Here is a 19,665-nt window from a genome sequence, read left to right as displayed (position 1 = left end):
TCGATTTTCGTTAAATGGATATTGATATATATCGGAGAGGTAACTTTGAGCAAAAATAACTAAAACGTATGAAAGCAATCAACATATTTCACATCAGCGATGAGCGGTGTTGGCTTGGATTACCAGCAAAACGACATCCTGAACATTCCTTAGGAGCAGTACGTGAATAAAGACCTAACTCTGTGTATTTTCTGAGTAAAAATTTCAACTATTTCACAATTCTTCATATAGATAATTATTGATAATGATTCCCATCGACGATATTTCCGATTATCGACCATTTTAGCCATCCCTAGCTTTACACTCATCTGTATGACGATACAAAGTCCAATAACATAGGTTCATGGAACGGGAACAGGCCATGAATTGGAGCCATGTCTGCCAGCTTATCTTCTTTGTGGTCGTCCCCAGCTCCAAATAGCTACGCCTGTCTTTATATCGTGGCATATAAAATGACTAACACTCACTTTGGTTTCAACACCTGGTGTCTAATCGGTGAATTACCAGGCCTAGTTCTTTATATAACAAGGAATCATTATCTACGCCATCATCATGGTAATAACTGTACAAATAAATGCTCTCATGGATGCTTTTCAGTTCTCTACAAGACAATGTGCAAAATCCTAAAATTTCCCCATATTCTCTCTATGAAGTGATAGTCACTCACTTTCATTGGATGGAACATCCGGTGTCTAATAGGTGGAATTATTTATGCCTAGGGCTCCATGGATGCTATCAATCCCACATGAAATGTGTCCTCACTTTGATGCCATGTGTTTCAATCGTGAATGTTTCCCCTCCAGTCATATAAAGTTTAACGTTACAAGTCATCAAACATGGTCTACATCAAGGAAACATTTTCTGTTCCTTTCTTCACTTACATACTACATTAGTTAAAACAGTTGACGCAAATGTTCAGACTAGTTAAGTGTATAAAATGTATAAATGTTAGATTCAGTCGATGGTGGCAGATGATTGATGGCATTCACTACGTAGCGAGAGACGGGTTTACATTGCATTACACTATCAGCCTGATAACACTGCACAATATGTGTTTAAAGTAAACGATTAAAACAATGGTTGATCCAGATATGCTCAAGAAGGTGTTTGAATGTTTTAACGAAACATGGTGACTGTGTATCTGCATATGTTTAAGGTCCAAGTACAGATTCTAGTACTATTGTTTGGCTGAGTCCCATCCGAGATTCGAACCCACACCCTCAGACTCAGGCACCTAATCGCCAGCACACAAAGTCAGCCGCCTAACCCGCTCAGCCATCGCGACTTCCATGAAATGAGCTTGCGTCTCACAGCCGAAACACAGCCTGAACGCAACATACTTTTAATATAGACATGTTTAAGCTTTAAACACGTAAAGTGATTGAGCATGAAGACACGTTTGGATTAAATGCATAATATTCATTTAAATCAAGTCAGATTCACGGGCACTTGTATTACGCACAACTTACAACTTTACATGTGTGTGTGTGTGTGTGTGTGTGTGTGAGTGTGTGAGTGAGTGTGTGAGTGAGTGTGTGTGTGTGTGTGTGAGTGAGTGAGTGGTGTGTGTGGTGTGAGTGAGTGGTGTGTGAGTGAGTGGTGTGTGAGTGAGTGAGGAGGTGAGTGAGGAGTGAGGAGTGAGTGGCGGAGTGAGTGAGTGGAGTGAGTGAGTGAGTGAGTGAGGAGTGAGTGAGTGAGTGAGTGAGGAGTGAGTGGAGGTGGAGTGAGTGAGTGAGTGTGAGTGAGTGAGTGGAGTGGAGCTTCAAGCAATATCCTAGCAATATCACGGCGGGGGGACACCAGAAATGTATGGTGGCTGATTAGGGCCATCGCTTTCTCGCCTTAAAATTCGGAGGCGAGAAAGCGAGAAAGCGATATCACGAGACGAGAAAGCGATAACACGAGACGAGAACGCGAGACGAGAAAGCGATAACGCGAGACGAGAAAGCGATAGCACGAGACGAGAAAGCGATAGCACGAGACGAGAAAGCGATAGCACGAGACGAGAAAGCGATATCATTGCGCGAGAAAGCGATAGCGCGAGAAAGCGAGAAAGCGATAGAGCGAGAAAGCGAGAAAGCGATATTACCCACAATTCGGTGCTGTCTGCGCACCATCGACTACAAACGGGAGCTCAGTCGCCATCGTAATTTCTGGATATTATTAAATGGTTTTCAGTAATGTTCTTGCCCACGAATGGCGGTGTATGACTTGATGTTTAGAGAATATATAATAGGGATGTAGACTTTCCTTTGACATGCAATTTGCACGTATGCAATAGTCATATCGTGAAATAACGGAAACGTTCATTTTGTGATGTGACTTAAGGAATTACTTATTTTAGGACATGACTGGATTCGAATTGTCTTAACCAACTTAATCACACCAACCAATTGAATTGTTTCTTTGATGGGCATTTTAAAGTTGAGTTGATGAAATATAATGACACTTATATTGGATATACAACTTCTTTTATTTTGTGGAGGCGATGTTTCGACATAAGTTCTAATGTCGTTGTCAAGCAAGTGATACATGAGTAACAAATTGAGAGAATATATACAGGAGTTGTTGTTACAGTAGATAGGGAATGACTTGTTTATACAATAAATGAGGTTGATGTACAACGCTTGTAGAAGAGATTGAGTAAGTTGATTGGAAGCCAGAAGGGTGATATACAAGGACTGAATTAGAATTTATAGGAGGCCAGGTGGATGTATATACAAAAGATGGGTTTGATGTACATAGTTGAATTGAAACAGATAATGTACACAAGAAATATTATTGATTACTTTATCAAGTGATGGTAGGCATTGGGAATGTACTATCCTTCATCTCTGTTGAGAGCGGATCGTATCTTCTTGATGTGTACTGCTTCCAAAAGTTTCCGAATTTTCTAGTCTGACTGGTTCTTTTCTATGGTTTTCTTTGAATTATGATGTTGTGTGACAAATGTGTCGGCAGTGCCAGATGAACGGGAGGGACCTATGACAAATAAGGCATTGTGACGAGTATATTTTCATGGTGATTTCCACCATGAGTGGCCAGCACTAAGACAATCAACCACATCCAAACCATCATCCTAAAATAAAATCACTGAGTGAGTGTGTGAATTTAAATATATGTCGCCTAAGAGCAATATTCATGTTTTAGGTTCATTGTTGATGGTTTTGTGACGCCATATTGTACGCCATCAGTTCAATTCCAACTTAATGGAATGGTGAGTTACACTTACATTTCAAACAAATTGGAGCTTGCGTTTCTTTTGCAGCTCAGTTTATTACATATACATCACATTCAGAGAGTTTTGAAGTATGTGACACTATAAATGAGCCGTATGTAGACAATTCAAAAATAATTATCAATTCTCGCTGTTTGGTTATAGGTGAAGGAATTAGAAATGAGGCATGGGAACTTAACCGTTTATGTTCATGTCACTTTATTGTATTTCAGGGTGATCCAAATACAGCTGTAGTTTCTTTGAATTAATAAAGACGATGAAATTTATTAACTGAAGAACTTCACCTACATGAACCCAATTCGCTCCTACCCAAAGATAGAGGAGACGCACGTGACAGTAAAGCACCTTGGTACCTCAATGTAGTAATTGAACCATTCCACAGTCAATGGTGTAATCTAAGCAAATAAAAGGATGCAGTCAAACGTTCGTCTAATCAAAGCTGAAAATAGTACGCAGTTAAACGCTGGTCTAGCCATATATAGTGAACTTCTTTGGATGGCATTTAGAAGTTGGTGTGCTGAACAACGGGGAAAGTTATATGGATATACAACTCCTTTATTATAATGTAAGCGACATTTTGGTCCGCCAATTTCAAACCTGTTCTGCCATCAAAATATCTATCAAAACCCATCTTTTCCACCATGTTTTCTTGTGACAAAAGTTTGATAATAGACATGTTATACCAACAACTGGTTTTCTACAATATATTGTTACCCTCCACCGCCACTTTGACTGTATGTAGTAATTGATGTGTGTGATATGTACTCTTATACCACCATTGGTGGTCTATTAAATAAATAAATAAAAGTAAAGCAAAGGCTACAGCTAGACGTGGTCGCATAGGTTTTGAAAAAGTGATTAGTTTCCAGAGGAGGACTTGAAACTCGTTCAATATATGGAACTATCTACCTGTATCATCTTGTTTATAACTTGGTCAACTCATGTCAAAACGATTCAAACCGAATGAGAGCAATAGGTGACATTCACTGGGATGCAGACAAATGAGAAAAGGGCGTCAAATCTGCCTGATTTTACCATATATCAAGAATCTGCATATTTACAGGTGCAGTTGCATGGGCATTTCCGAATAGTACTGAGTCTAATGTATATCCATTTTGGTAACAGTACATGTTATTTCGAGTTACAGTATATATTGGACAAGAAAAAGTGAAAACTATCCTCATTTTTACTAGTCCACATGAGCATATCGGACTTTCTAAAATGTATGTTTCATATTGTGAGCATTGAGGTCACTGCAGCCAAATAAACCCTCCTACACATCTACAAAACATTTATCATGTACACACTGGAGTGAGTCGCTCCCGTCCTTCTCTATCCCCAACTAAACTCCTTACAATATATAAAAAAAAAGCCATAGGTGAAAAGACTAGTACCTACTAGCTAGTAGTTACTAGAAGAAACCAAATTACTCAATAACTACTATACTGGGTCTGAAAACAAAATATCAAAACACCAAACAAAAAAAAAAAGCACCCTTAAATTCAGAATAAACCCTTTAAAACATCCCTATCCAGCCACACATTACAGTGTAAACTCGATTATCCAGACTAACTCACAATGTCAAGGCCACACACCGCACGTTTCACAACCAATAAGTCACAATATACTTTACATTACTTACTTAGTTGAACTTATACGCAATCAAGTTCCCAACCCTCTTACGTCCAACTTCTCAACTCCCCATCTAAACTAAATTATTTTCAATATACAGGTGTTTTATGATATAGTGCTTTATTCCCCAAGTAATAATTATATTACGTTTTTGTTAAACACCTATCACGTCGGTCGATGACTTGTGGCACTGTCTCAAGTAGATAGCTGGGATATGGGGACAGACAGACATATAAGTATGTAGACAAGCCATTCTTGTAGAAGTATGGAAGACGATGGCACATACATTTAGAACAATACCTTTTTCACATAAAAGTAGAAATATGTATGTGTGAAATAGGCACACATAAAAAGACCAGATGAAAGGCACAGGGTGTATAAAAATTCCATCACTGATACAATAAAGCCCGACGGGGAGTTCATTTGGTTGGTTTGTTGTTTAACGCCGCACTGGAACACGATGTTACGGAGTATATTCTTATCCTTCATCAGGTGAATGAAGAGACTAGAAACTAGGAAACAGAAAGCTAAAGACGTACATTTGAAACAACAGTGATAAGATAACAAGGGAAGCCAGTACTTAATTAGCGCTAAATTGGTAGGGTGGATGGACAAATTGAAGCCATGGATTGTTAATCCCGGCATGAATAATGAGATAACAATGGTGGCATTTAACAAGGGAAATGACAATAAAGAAATGTAAGCCAGGAATTAATCCAGACCTAATTAGTGATGTAACAATAAATTAAATGATTGTTATCCTTTTTACAGACTTTTTAAGAGCACTCATTTATTTCAGCGAAAACACACTCGGTTTCTGGAGTTATTGTTGGATTATTGTTTGGACAAGTTAAAGGATTAATTAGAAAAGTGCCACAGAATTTGAAAGCATGTTCATGTTGTTTCTATACGACTAAACCGAATGAAATTAAAGCCTCCTGTTGGATGAAATCATACGCAGGTTAGACGTCATGTGCAGACAGGGCAGAATTATGTGAAATATCGCTTTCTCGCTCTATCGCTTTCTCGCTTTCTCGCTCTATCACTTTCTCGCTCTATCGCTTTCTCGCTCTATCGCTTTCTCGCTTTATCGCTTTCTCGCTTTATCGCTTTCTCGCTTTCTCGCTTTCTCGCTCTCTCCTTGCTTTCTCGCTTTCTCGCCTTGGTATATCGCTTTCTCGCTCTATCGCTTTCTCGCTCTATCGCTTTCTCGCCTTGGTATATCGCTTTCTCGCTCTATCGCTTTCTCGCTTTATCGCTTTCGCTTTATCGCTTTCTCGCTCTATCGCTTTCTCGCGTAATGGTATCGCTTTCTCGTCTCGTGCTATCGCTTTCTCGTCTCGTGTTATCGCTTTCTCGTCTCGCGTTATCGCTTTCTCGTCTCGCGTTATCGCTTTCTCGTCTCGTGCTATCGCTTTCTCGTCTCGTGTTATCGCTTTCTCGTCTCCTGATATCGCTTTCTCGTCTCGTGATATCGCTTTCTCGCTTTCTCGCCTCCGAATTTTAAGGCGAAAAAGCGATGGCCCTAATCAGCCACCATAGAAATGGGCTTCACACATTGTACCCATGTGGCGAGTCCAACCCGGGTCTTCGGCGTGACGAGAACGCTCTAGCCTCTAGGCTATCACAGATGAAACGGAAGCTGGCAATGACAGTATGTCTAATAACTACAACGGAAGCTGGTAATGACAGTATGTCTGACAACTACAACCGAAGCTGGCAATAACAGTATGTCTGATAACTACAACGGAAACAGGCAATGACAGTATGTCTGATAACTACAACGGAAGCTGGCAATGACAGTATGTCTGATAACTACAACGGAAGCTGGCAATGACAGTATGTCTGATAACTACAACGGAAGCTGGCAATGATAATATGTCAGATAACTACAACGGAATCTGGCAATGATAGTATGTCTGATAACTACAACGGAAGCTGGCAATGACAGTATGTCTGATAACTACAACCGAGGCTGGCAATGACAGTATGTCTGATAACTACAACGGAAGCTCACAATGATAGTATGTCTGATAACTACAACCGAGGCTGGCAATGACAATATGTCTGATAACTACAACAGAATCTGACAATGACAGTATGTCTGATAACTACAACCGAGGCTGGCAATGACAGTATGTCTGATAACTACAACGGAAGCTGGCAATGACAGTATGTCTGACAACTACAACGGAATCTGGCAATGACAGTATGTCTGACAACTACAACCGAGGCTGGCAATGACAGTATGTCTGATAACTACAACCGAGGCTGAAAATAACAGAATGTCTGATAACTACAACGGAAGCTGGCAATGATAGTATGTCTGATAACTACAACCGAGGCTGGCAATGACGGTATGTCTGATAACTACAACGGAAGCTGGCAATGATAGTATGTCTGATAACTACAACAGAGGCTGGCAATGACAGTATGTATGATAACTACAACGGAATCTGGCAATGACAGTATGTCTGATAACTTCAACGGAAGCTGGCGATGACAGTATGTCTGATAACTACAACGGAATCTGGCAATGACAGTATGTCTGATAACTACAACGGAATCTGGCAATGACAGTATGTCTGATAACTACAACGGAAGCTCACAATGATAGTATGTCTGATAACTACAACCGAGGCTGGCAATGACAGTATGTCTGATAACTACAACAGAATCTGACAATGACAGTATGTCTGATAACTACAACCGAGGCTGGCAATGACAGTATGTCTGATAACTACAACGGAAGCTGGCAATGACAGTATGTCTGATAACTACAACGGAATCTGGCAATGACAGTATGTCTGATAACTACAACTGAGGCTGGCAATGACAGTATGTCTGATAACTACAACCGAGGCTGAAAATAACAGAATGTCTGATAACTACATCGGAAGCTGGCAATGATAGTATGTCTGATAACTACAACCGAGGCTGGCAATGACGGTATGTCTGATAACTACAACGGAAGCTGGCAATGATAGTATGTCTGATAACTACAACAGAGGCTGGCAATGACAGTATGTATGATAACTACAACGGAATCTGGCAATGACAGTATGTCTGATAACTTCAACGGAAGCTGGCAATGACAGTATGTCAGATAACTACAACGGAATCTGGCAATGATAGTATGTCTGATAACTACAACCGAGGCTGGCAATGACGGTATGTCTGATAACTACAACGGAAGCTGGCAATGATAGTATGTCTGATAACTACAACAGAGGCTGGCAATGACAGTATGTATGATAACTACAACGGAATCTGGCAATGACAGTATGTCTGATAACTTCAACGGAAGCTGGCAATGACAGTATGTCTGATAACTACAACGGAATCTGGCAATGACAGTATGTCTGATAACTACAACCGAGGCTGGCAATGACAGTATGTCTGATAACTACAACGGAAGCTCACAATGATAGTATGTCTGATAACTACAACCGAGGCTGGCAAATGACAGTATGTCTGATAACTACAACAGAATCTGACAATGACAGTATGTCTGATAACTACAAGGCTGGCAATGACAGTATGTCTGATAACTTCAACGGAATCTGGCAATGACAGTATGTCTGATAACTACAACGGAAGCTGGCAATGACAGTATGTCTGATAACTACAACGGAATCTGGCAATGACAATATGTCTGATAACTACAACGGAAGCTGGCAATGACAGTATGTCTAATAACTTTAACGGAAGCTGGCAATGACAGTATGTCTGACAGCTACAACCGAGGCTGGCAATGACAGTATGTCTGATAACTACAACGGAAGCTGGCAATGACAGTATGTCTGATAACAACAACGGACGCATATTCAAATCTCAACTTGTCTTTGAAAACTATTTCACATATATCCCTTTCTCCTTGGCTCTTAAAGTCTTATTGTTCAGAATATCGTGGCATCGTTTACCTATAGAAATAGGTAGGTGAACAATATTCCCTAACAAGAAACAATACTTAACCTCTGCGATACGTGTGATGTTGGAGATGAATTTCATTATATTTTACTCTGCCCTTTCTTCAAACGTCATAAGAATACATATATCCAAAAGCATTATCTTGAAGAAAAAAACAATGTGTTAAAATTTAAACAATTGTTTAACAATAAAAATATAAGTGTTTCTTATTCATTCTGTAATCCCGTCCTGAAAACCGTACAATCTTCCATGTAAACCATCCCGCCATCCTATGAACTCGTAAGTACTTAATTGTATACCTGTACGTCTTCTGCCAAGTATCCCGGCCTGAGCCCAAAAAAACGTTTCAGGTTATTTTACGTACCCCCACCACAACCACCTCTGACCGTAATATTTTTAGGCTCCCCTTCCTACATACCACCATGAATCTTACATCTGACAAGTGCGTGCTCCTTTTCAAATTGAAAGGAATTATTTGTTTCTATCGAAATTATATATACTGAACATCATTGAAAACGCACCACTTACAAAAGTTCAGATTATTAAAAGCACGTGTAAGGAATTGATATTTTTTGAGTGGATAATAACAGATGGACGACTGACAAAACCAACAACACAGAAAAGACGTTCATTCATTGAAATGTTCCACAGTCAGAAAGGATCAAACACACTTGGGGTCAAATCGAAAAGTCAATATCGCGTGTGACCGCCATTTGCATTGACACATGCAGTTCAACGTCTCCTCATTGTGCCAATAAGAGTCCGAATAGAGTTCTTGAGGATGGCATTCCACTTCTGCAGTAGTGCAGCCTCAAGTTCCCGAATGTTTCGCCGCGAAAGACTTTGACCAGTTTCGCCCCACAAGTGCTCCATGGGGGATAGATCTGGCGACTGTGCTAGCCAATGAATAATATGGATGTGTTGCTGGGCCAGATACTGCATGGAAAGTCTTGTTGTGTGTGCCCGTGCGTTGTCCTGTTGAAAAGTATGGACATCTTGATGGTGATTGAAGACAGATACGATGTGATTCTGAAGAACTGCTCACGATAATAAAGGGCATTAACTCTCCCTTGACAGACATGAAGGAAGTCCTGTGATTGTAATTTATTCCACCCCAGACCATGACACTCCCACCACCCAAAGGTCTGTGTGAACCACACGCTCATCAGCATAACGTTCACAACGTCTACGCCAAACACGTAATCGGCCGTCAGCATTACGTAGATGAAGACGTGACTCGTCAGTGACTACCACACCATGCCATTGTTGTAACCTTTACTGAAAATGCCTGCTAGCCCATTGTATACGCTCATTACGATGTCTGTCAGTCAGAATTGGTCCAACGTAAGGACGTCGAGCCCTGTTGCGTGTAGACGGCGTCGCATTGAGTCAGCGCTGATGACCCCCACGTCAACCTTGAACTAGTGCAGCAGTCCTGGCAGTCGGCAGTGTTCAATCACTGATATGGACAAGGTCAATATGGCGATTCTGATGGAGCGTCGTAACACGTTGTTGCCAAGGGCATTGAAGGTCACTGGTGCTGCCTGTCTACTGATGTCGTCTATGAAGCCTAACGATGGTGGAATGGCCAAGTCCAAGTTGTCGAGTATGAATCATGCCTAGTGCACGTTCTCTTTCGTGAGGTGTTAACCTCGGCATCTCTGTCCTCGTTTCACAATCGTTAGTAAAGCAATGAGAATCGGTTCTCATACACCTGCTTTTAATGTCACAGTCAGCATGATTTCAGAATGAAATTAGCGCTTTTTTCATGGCGTGGCTGCATGTTGATGCATTTTGGAATTAAGAGTCATACTGTGGACAGGAATGTGTTTCTAAAGCATTTTTTCAACTGGACATACCCTTCGACATTTATGTTTGTTATATTCATTGATCATTGTCATGCTGAAATCCATCTTGATGAAAATATGGACAATTTTAGACTGGTCGTTTTCAATGATGTTCAGTATATAATTATTCAAAGACTAAGCCATTAATCTCGTCAGAGTTACGCATCGTGTGTTAGATGACACTTTACCAGTTTGGGGATACATTAAACAATTCCTTATAATACAATGATTACGCGGTTGGCATGCATGTACGACGTACATGGAAAATACATCGAAAATGTTCCCCAGCATCAAGCATCTCATATAAATACTTCAGAGTGATCAGTTATACAAGGATTTTATCGCGATTGTAATCATACTTCTGCTGATTCTCACGTTTGTGTTTAGATGTGTTTCCTTTTCCCTGAACTATTCTATGTTTCTCAAGAGTTATCTCGTTATGTACAGAGACATAAAAAGGAAACAGAAACTGGTCACCCACGAATAATAGTTTATGATCAACGACCATTTCAGTTAAAGATATTAATGTTATGGTAAAGCGTTGAGTGATGCCTAGCAACGCAAGTTCACATTTCATCATGCAAGGTCCTATTCAGTGTATGCACAATGCTCTTCTGGTGCAAAATAAAATAAAAATATATTTTTTAGGAACAGGCTTATCTTAAACATACATGCACGATAGCATATTTTCAAAAGGACGACATTGTCCGAGTTCATAATTATTCATTTTACACTCCTCGAGGGAATTCGTTTAGGGCTATACGCAAACTGTATATACGTACGTTTAACTTTTCTTTAGTGTGACATTGCAGGCGTGGAAAGAGTTTGGTTTATTGTTTTCAGTATCACGCTGTTCAGTAATGCTTTGATCCTTTAATCATATTAAATATTTACTCGTTAAGAGTCAGTATGAAAATATACAGACCCGCACCTCCCCTGCCGTGAGTGAGGTAACACTTTTATCTGACGCAAACCCTTTCATGGAAGCTGATTTCATGATGGGGCAGCCATTGTCTCTTCAACGACACCGGTGGCGACGTGACCCCTCATTAAGCTACAGTTAAACTTTACGACGTTGAATGGCCAGGTATATAAGCCTGGCAAGAGAGAGACTTGACACATCATCTCAGCCACCATGAAGGTAAGAGTAATCATCCTTTCATCATTATGATGAAACTTCTCCTTCTGTTCCTACTGTATACACTGGTTATTCTGGCGAAATACGTTATTGTAGAAGGTTTCTTAAATTTCGAATCATACTTCGTTTCTTTTAGTTGCATGAAATTGTATCATGTTGTTCAATTCGATAAAGGCGTCTTCGCTATACGAGTTCTTTACTGTACCTTTAATTAAACCCCAACCTTAAATCGATGCTTAATTGCTAGAAAAACTATTGCCTAAAAACCGTACAAACATGCCTAAACGATGTACCTTTCAGTTCAAATTAATGGTTTCCGATGAGACCTTATGAGTGAGTGAGTGGGTGAGTGATGTGGGTTTTACGCCGCTTTTAGCACTATTCAAGCAATATCATGGCGGGGTACAGCAGAAATGGGCTTCACACATTGTACCCACGTGGGGAATCGAACCTGGGTCTTCGGCGTGACGGGCGAACGCTTTAACCACCGCCCCGAGACCTTCTAAACACAAATATGACTGCATATCATTTGGCACTGTAGTCTTAACGGAGAAATTCAAACTGACACTACACCCGTGTGCAGTTTCTGGTGACTATAGTGAATGAAAACATGGCTTAAATATAGATTAAAACATTACATCAGATTATACTCTCACTTGATTCCTTATTGTAACGGTGCATTTTAATCCCATATATATGATGTTTACTCGACCCACAACATATTCGACCAATAATCTATTTTATCTAATAAAGAAAAGGGGAGACTAAATACAGAACTAAATATTTTAACGATGTATGAAATGTACAGTAGAACCGGGTTTTCTATAAAAGTTACTTCCTTTCAGTAGATTTTATAACCTGGAACATAAACAGTACTTTCTGTATGTTTCTTTATGAAACTTACAAAATACATTTTGTTCACAAAATTATTGTGCATGTTTTGTAACTGTTTTATGACAAGAAATAAACTCTTCGCTTTGCATTCACATAACTGGATCAAGTCTTAGGAATTGCAATTATGAAACTGGCGACATATGAGGTCTTTTTGCCCTTATGGTTATGTAGGTACCAGTGTCATTCTGTTCATTTATCTATGAGATTTGGCGATATCCCATGATAGTGCAATAATGTTTGGAACTAGAGAACGGCCGGTGGCCTCCTGGTGTATAATAAGCGTACAGGATGCGATTTCTCTGTGAAAGGTTTCTTCAGTCTACGCTTGATTGCTTAAAGATAATGATGATCTTACCACACTCTTTCTCAAATCGATTTTATCTGTAAACATATCCACATCCTTGAAGTAAAGTAAATGTAAGATCGTGCTATGAAAAACACTTTCCAGTATTCATGTCTAAAGCGTTTCGGCATTTTCATAATTAAATTAAAAGTTAAAGTGCAGTTATAAGTGATACACATGTCTATACTGTACATCAACATCACACATTAAAGTATAATGGGATAGGTTAATGGTTAAAGCGTTGGCACGTTCAGTAGACGCATGGGTTCGAATCTGTACGATGAGTGAAACTCAATGAGTATTCCCTACTGTGATGTGGCTTGAATGATGGTGGCATCCAGAAACAATGATCACTTCAACACAAGATTCTTACTTGATAATAACAAAATCAGTCTTACATACAGTGTGTATTAATAACTAGAAAATTCAATGGAGCAATATGGATATGTGCCTTAGAATTCAATGAAGAATTGCAAAAGCAATTTGTAAGAGTAAAACGTGAAAAGCTGCAATGATGATTCCAAACAGTTTTTTTCAAACCATCATCAAGTGTACCATCTTACCAACAGGCTTTAAACTTCAGTTTATTCATAATTATGTATTTTCAGTGTCTCCTCGTCGCCGTCGTCGCTCTGTGCGGCGTTGTCGTATCCAGCATGTCCTACAACAACAACTTTGGCGCTGCCAGGCAGATTGGCCACGTCGCCTCGGGTCTCAACGACTACGGCAAGGGACAATATGGAGACGCCGAGGGTCTTCGTCGTTACGGAAGCTACAACAAAGCGGCCAATGCCGCCAACAAAGCCGCCGACAACTACGCCGCCCACGGTAACGACTACCACAAGGCTGCTGACCATGCCAGCGCAAAGGGAGACGCCGCCTCCAACTACTACGGCCACAAGAACGCCGCTCACGCTGACAAAGCCTCCGGTGCTGCCGCTCTGGCCAACAAAGCCAACTACCACGATGCTGCTGCCACAAAGTACGCAAGGAAGGACGATGCCTCCAAAGCTGCTGCCAACAACGACTACGCCAACAACAACTACTACAGAAAGGGGAACGTCTACAACACCGGAGTCCACTACGGCTTCGACAAGAAGTATAACAAGAACGCCGATGATGGCGGTGACTACGAAATTCTTGATGACAGCTCTTCCCATAACCTCGACGAATACCGTGATAAGAACAAGGCTTACAGCGCTGCCAACAGAGACCACGCCGCCAACAAATATGCTGCTGGTCGCTCTCATGCTCTGAAAGACAGCAAGTACGGTAAGGACGCCAGCAAGGCTCAATACGGTGACGGTAAATACGGCTCTGCAGCTAGTCAGGCTGCCAAGAACGGTGCTGCCAACCACGGCTACGACGGCAAACTCAACGAAGCTGCCGGAAGCAACAAATACTACGCCAACGCCCACGATGCTGCCGTCAACAAACATGACGAGTTCGCTGGCAAGAACGCCTACTACAACAGAAGGAACGCCGCTAATGCTGCTGCACAGGCTGCCAACAACATCGCCGGATATGGAGGTCTCGCCCATGGTGCCCATGCCGTCGCTGGTAGTGCTGGTGTTCTAGGTGTATCTGGAGGTCTTCTCGGCAAAGGAGTAGGATACGGCAAGGGCTACGGTAACCAGTACGGCCACGGATACAACAATGGCTACCTCGGACATGATGCACACAACAACAAGTACTACGATGCCGGCGCCCAAGGTCAACACGCTGACCACTATGATGGTGCTGCCAATGCCGCCCTTGCCAAATCTGGAGGATACGGATCTAAACTGGCTGACTCTAGCCGAGACAAGGCTGGTGCCGCCTATCACAGAGACGGCTACAACAACGCTCACGCCAACGACTACTACAAGTCTGGAGCTGCAGCTGCCAACAACAACGCCTACAGATACAATAAGGACGGTGCCGCTGCCAACAACCATGGATTTAGTCACGCCGGTGCCGACGCTGCCAGTCTCTATGACAACAAAGCCGCCGCTCACGACAATGCCAAATCTGCCTACGCCAAGGACGACTACAGACGAAAGTACAACGAGGGTGCCAAGAAACACCATCTGGTCAAGAAGTTCCACCATCATTCTAAGGCCGGCGGCAACAACTACGAGCGTCTCAACTACGACAAGAAAGACTACAGGGACAACTTTGGACAGAACGCCAATGCCGCTCATGCCAACGCAAAGAAATACTCTCAGAACCTGTACCAGAACGCTGCCAATGCCGCCGCCCATAACAACGACAAATATGCGGCCAACCACGCCAACAAAGCCTCCAACTACTACGATGCTGCTGATGCTGCCAACGGAAACGCCGCAAAGAAATCCAACTACTACAACAAAAACGCCGCTGCCTCTGCTGGTGCTGCCAACGCTGCCGCCAAGTCTCTTCATTACAACCACAACAACGCCGCTGCTGCCAAGGCCAAGAGCCTCAACGACAACGCCCACAACCAGTACGGTAACAACGGTCACGCTTTCAACGTCGCTCACGGTGCTGCTGTCAACCACGCCGGTGCCGCCCACAACGCCCCCAGCTACGGGTACGGTGTCGGACACGGACTTGGAGGAGCTGGCCGTGGAGTTGTCGGCCTTGGTAACGGCGTCAGTGGATTCGGGAACGGAGTTGCCGGCCTTGGTAACGGCGTCAGTGGATTCGGGAACGGAGTTGCCGGCCTTGGTAGAGGCTATGGAGGTTATAACCAGTACCCTTACTACGGGTAAACGGTGATATGTGGTCGACCGTTTTCAACACCATCCTTACTGCACAAACCCTGTGCCTTTGATATGAATGAGGAAGTGTGAATGTTTTTTTACCTCTCGTTTGTTGTGTGTGTGTGTTTTGTGTTGTGTGTGTGTGTGTGTGTGTATTGTTTGTTTTACTAAATTGTAAGGTATAATCTGGAACAAATAAGTGCAGTTCGGAACCTAGATAACTTTTTGATTGTACATGTAATTGCTGTTCAGATAAATACCTATAGTGAAATATTTATGTTAAGAAAGGTGGTATTGAAAGGAACATTTCAGAAGAAATCAAGAATTTCCCTGTACACACAGTATTTCTAACTGGTTCCTTTGCATGTAGTACCTTTTGTGTCAATTGTCATGTGATTTATGTCTTACTTTCACCCAATCGTAAGAATAAATGTTGTCGGATAAATTTGTTTAGTGTCCATTATACAAAACAAGACCGAGTGGAACACAATACTTTCACTGAATGTAGCCTTACACCGCCTTCAGCAAATATATTACCCATCACAACTTTGAACTCACTGATGTATTGTAAAACAAATTCGTAACCTTGAAAAGATTATTGTCATGAGTTCAATAAATGATGAAACTCAGTGAAAATTGGCGAATTCTTAGCAAAACTTTACACCGAAACTCAGCTGTTTACATGCACGATATTTGCACATGCTTTTCAGCAATTTGATGCATGATCCTTGTGCAATTCATCTGCATGAGGATTGCAGTAGGTTCCCCCAAGTTAGTGGAGAAATTCATCTTCGATGAAATCATATATATATACGTAACATGTAGTGAGTGCTTTAAGTGAGTTTAAACTTTTGATGGGTTGCGTATATTGCTCTATGTCTGAATCAAATTATGAACTGGCATCTGTCACGCGGCTAGTGTACACATTCCACACGCTGTATAAGCCTGGGTGCAACTCGCAGTAATCTGTCCAGGTGAACACCCTGAATGAAGCACCTTTCAACAAATCGACAATAGGACGATCATAACTCCAATACTTTAACATGGCTGTTTCTGTATGACACTGTATAAGCTGGGATACACCTCGCAGTGATCTGTCCAGGTGAACACCCTGAATGAAGCACCTTTCAACAAATCGACAATAGGACGATCATAGCTCCAATACTTTAACATGGCTGTTTCTGTATGACACTGTATAAGCTGGGATACACCTCGCAGTGATCTGTCCAGGTGAACACCCTGAATGAAGCACCTTTCAACAAATCGACAATAGGACGATCATAGCTCCAATACTTTAACACTGGCTGTTCGCAGTGATCTGTCTTGAACACCCTGAATGATTTCAACAAATCGACAATAGGACGATCATAACTCCAATACTTTAACATGGCTGTTTCTGTATGCACTGATCTGCAGTCTGTCCAGGTGAACACCCTGAATGAAGCACCTTTCAACAAATCGACAATAGGACGATCATAACTCCAATACTTTAACATGGCTGTGACACTGTATGACACATCGCAGTATATAACACCCTGAATGAAGCACCTTTCAACAAATGGGATACACGATCATAGCTCGCAGTGATCTGTCCAGGTGATACACCTCGCAGAATGAGGTGCACCTTTCAACAAATCGACAATAGCAGCTCCAATACGATCATAGCTCCAATACTTTAACACAATGGCTGTTTCTGTATGACACTGTATAAGCTGGGATACACCTCGCAGTGATCTGTCCAGGTGAATGAACCTGAATGAAGCACGATCCTTTCTTCAACAAACACCTCGAGTAATAGGTGAACACGATCATTTCAACAAATCGACAATAGCCGATCATAGCTTTAACAACATGGCTGTTTCTGTATGACACTGTATAAGCTGGGATACACCTCGCAGTAATCTGTCTTGGTGAACACCCTGAATGAAGCACCTTTCAACAAATCGACAATAGGACGATCATAGCTCCAATACTTTAACATGGCTGTTTCTGTATGACACTGTATAAGCTGGGATACACCTCGCAGTGATCTGTCTTGGTGAACACCCTGAATGAAGCACCTTTCAACAAATCGACAATAGCACGATCATAGCTCCAATACTTTAACATGGCTGTTTCTGTATGACACTGTATAAGCTGGGATACACCTCGCAGTGATCTGTCTTGGTGAACACCCTGAATGAAGCACCTTTCAACAAATCGACAATAGCACGATCATAGCTCCAATACTTTAACATGGCTGTCTCTGTATGACACTGTATAAGCTGGGATACACCTCGCAGTGATCTGTCCAGGTGAACACCCTGAATGAAGCACCTTTCAACAAATCGACAATAGCACGATCATAGCTCCACTACTTTAACATAGGTTTACGGAAGGGGAACGGTCATGATCCTCTTCGTGGGCGTCTCCAAAACGGACACAGTATGAATGCTCTCGACCAGGGCCTCATCAAAATTTCGGATTCATCCTATTGTATTTTCATGAGTGACTAACACTTTGAACGCCCGGTGTGTAATCGGTGAAATGCTCTGTCAACGGCTCCATATAACATTTCAACAACAAAATGACAGGATCCATAATTATGCTTGCCATCACACGTGAAATATGTTACCTGAGCTATTCGGACATTCGCCTTATCCTTGAATGTTTTCTTAATCATCTAAATGTTACAAGTCATCAAGATTATGATCTACATGATCTACATCAAGGAAAGATTATCTGTTTTTTCTTATTCAGATTAAGTAGTTAGTTATAGGTGATTACATTACGAAATAATCATATGCGCTTTCGACTCACGGCCTTAACACCACCAAAACACAACATCCCGGTGATATAACATGTCTGGGATTATGTTGAAATAAAGTGATTATTAAAGCAATGCCATAATGGCATGTTTGGGTTAGACGTATAATGTCCATTGAAATGACATGTGTAGCTCAGGTTCACATGCACTAATAACAACATTTAAATATACTAATAAACAAAGCTGAATTAAAGGTGATAAGAAAATTATGACCTGCGGCAACAACAGTCTCTGCTGGTCTCCGCAGGTCTCCGCAGGTCTCCGCAAGACTCCGCAGCACGAATGGTGTCATGAAGGAACACATAACAAAACGTTGCAGTTTCTGATCCCGTCGAGTTTTTAAAAGTGAAGTGTTAATATAATGTTGGGGGTTCTGTGTCACTAATGTCATTGCGTTCACCGAGAAAAAGTTAAGCTGGCATTAATTCTATGTTTGATAACCACAATAGACCCTTAATGTTTTTAGGTTGTCCCCCCTCACACTTTCCATATTATTTGGGGCGATGAGGTAGCCTAGTGGTTTAAGCGTTCGCTTGTCACGACGAAGACCCGGGTTCTTCTTGTCCCCACAAGAGTACAATGCGTGAAGCCCATTTCTGCTGTCCCCGCCGTGATATTGCTGGTATATTGCTAAAAGCGGCGTAAAACCACACTCACTCACTCATTCCATATTACAGATCCGCAGTTCTTTCCCTAGAGCCTAAACACGTTCAGACCTCAACGCGTCCATATTGCGGGTTTAGAATTGTTTTGTGTTTCTAAACATATTTGTAATGTAAATTTAGTTAAAACGGAGACGGAAAAGTATGACCCACCTTTGACAAGTGTACGCTAATAAGTATGTGAGTTCACTGGGTAACGGATATAGCGAGTACTACAGCTTTCAAATTTCTTTTTTAAATTGTCAGACATTACATTACCTTGCGGACTCTGAGAAAAAGAGCATCACGAATGTTTGCGATACCACCTACCAAAATAAAGACTTTCGATGATAGATCCTTCTCCAAAGCAGGACCCAGTAATCTGCCAAACAACATCCAGGACATGTGCAAACCAGTTCAAGCGAATGCGAAAAACACAGCTTTTTTTACAGTGCCTTTGTCCGAGTGCCTCA

General features: G+C 41.6%; 1 protein-coding gene across 1 annotated transcript; it reads left to right on the top strand.

Moving 5' to 3' along the window:
* Nucleotides 1–13,678: 13,678 nt before the first annotated feature.
* LOC124270548 (fibroin heavy chain-like) lies at nt 13,679–15,754 on the top strand. The gene has a single exon (XM_046705569.1). The coding sequence runs from the start codon at nt 13,679–13,681 to the stop codon at nt 15,752–15,754; it is 2,076 nt and encodes a 691-aa protein (XP_046561525.1).
* The last annotated feature ends 3,911 nt before the right edge of the window (nt 15,755–19,665 follow it).

Source organism: Haliotis rubra, unplaced genomic scaffold, assembly GCF_003918875.1.
Source record: "Haliotis rubra isolate DU_JTF1 unplaced genomic scaffold, ASM391887v1 Scf1525, whole genome shotgun sequence".
In the NCBI taxonomy this organism is placed as follows: Eukaryota; Metazoa; Mollusca; class Gastropoda; order Lepetellida; family Haliotidae; genus Haliotis; species Haliotis rubra.
Note: the sequence above shows the minus strand (reverse complement) of the source record. Positions and strands in the feature narration are given on the sequence as shown.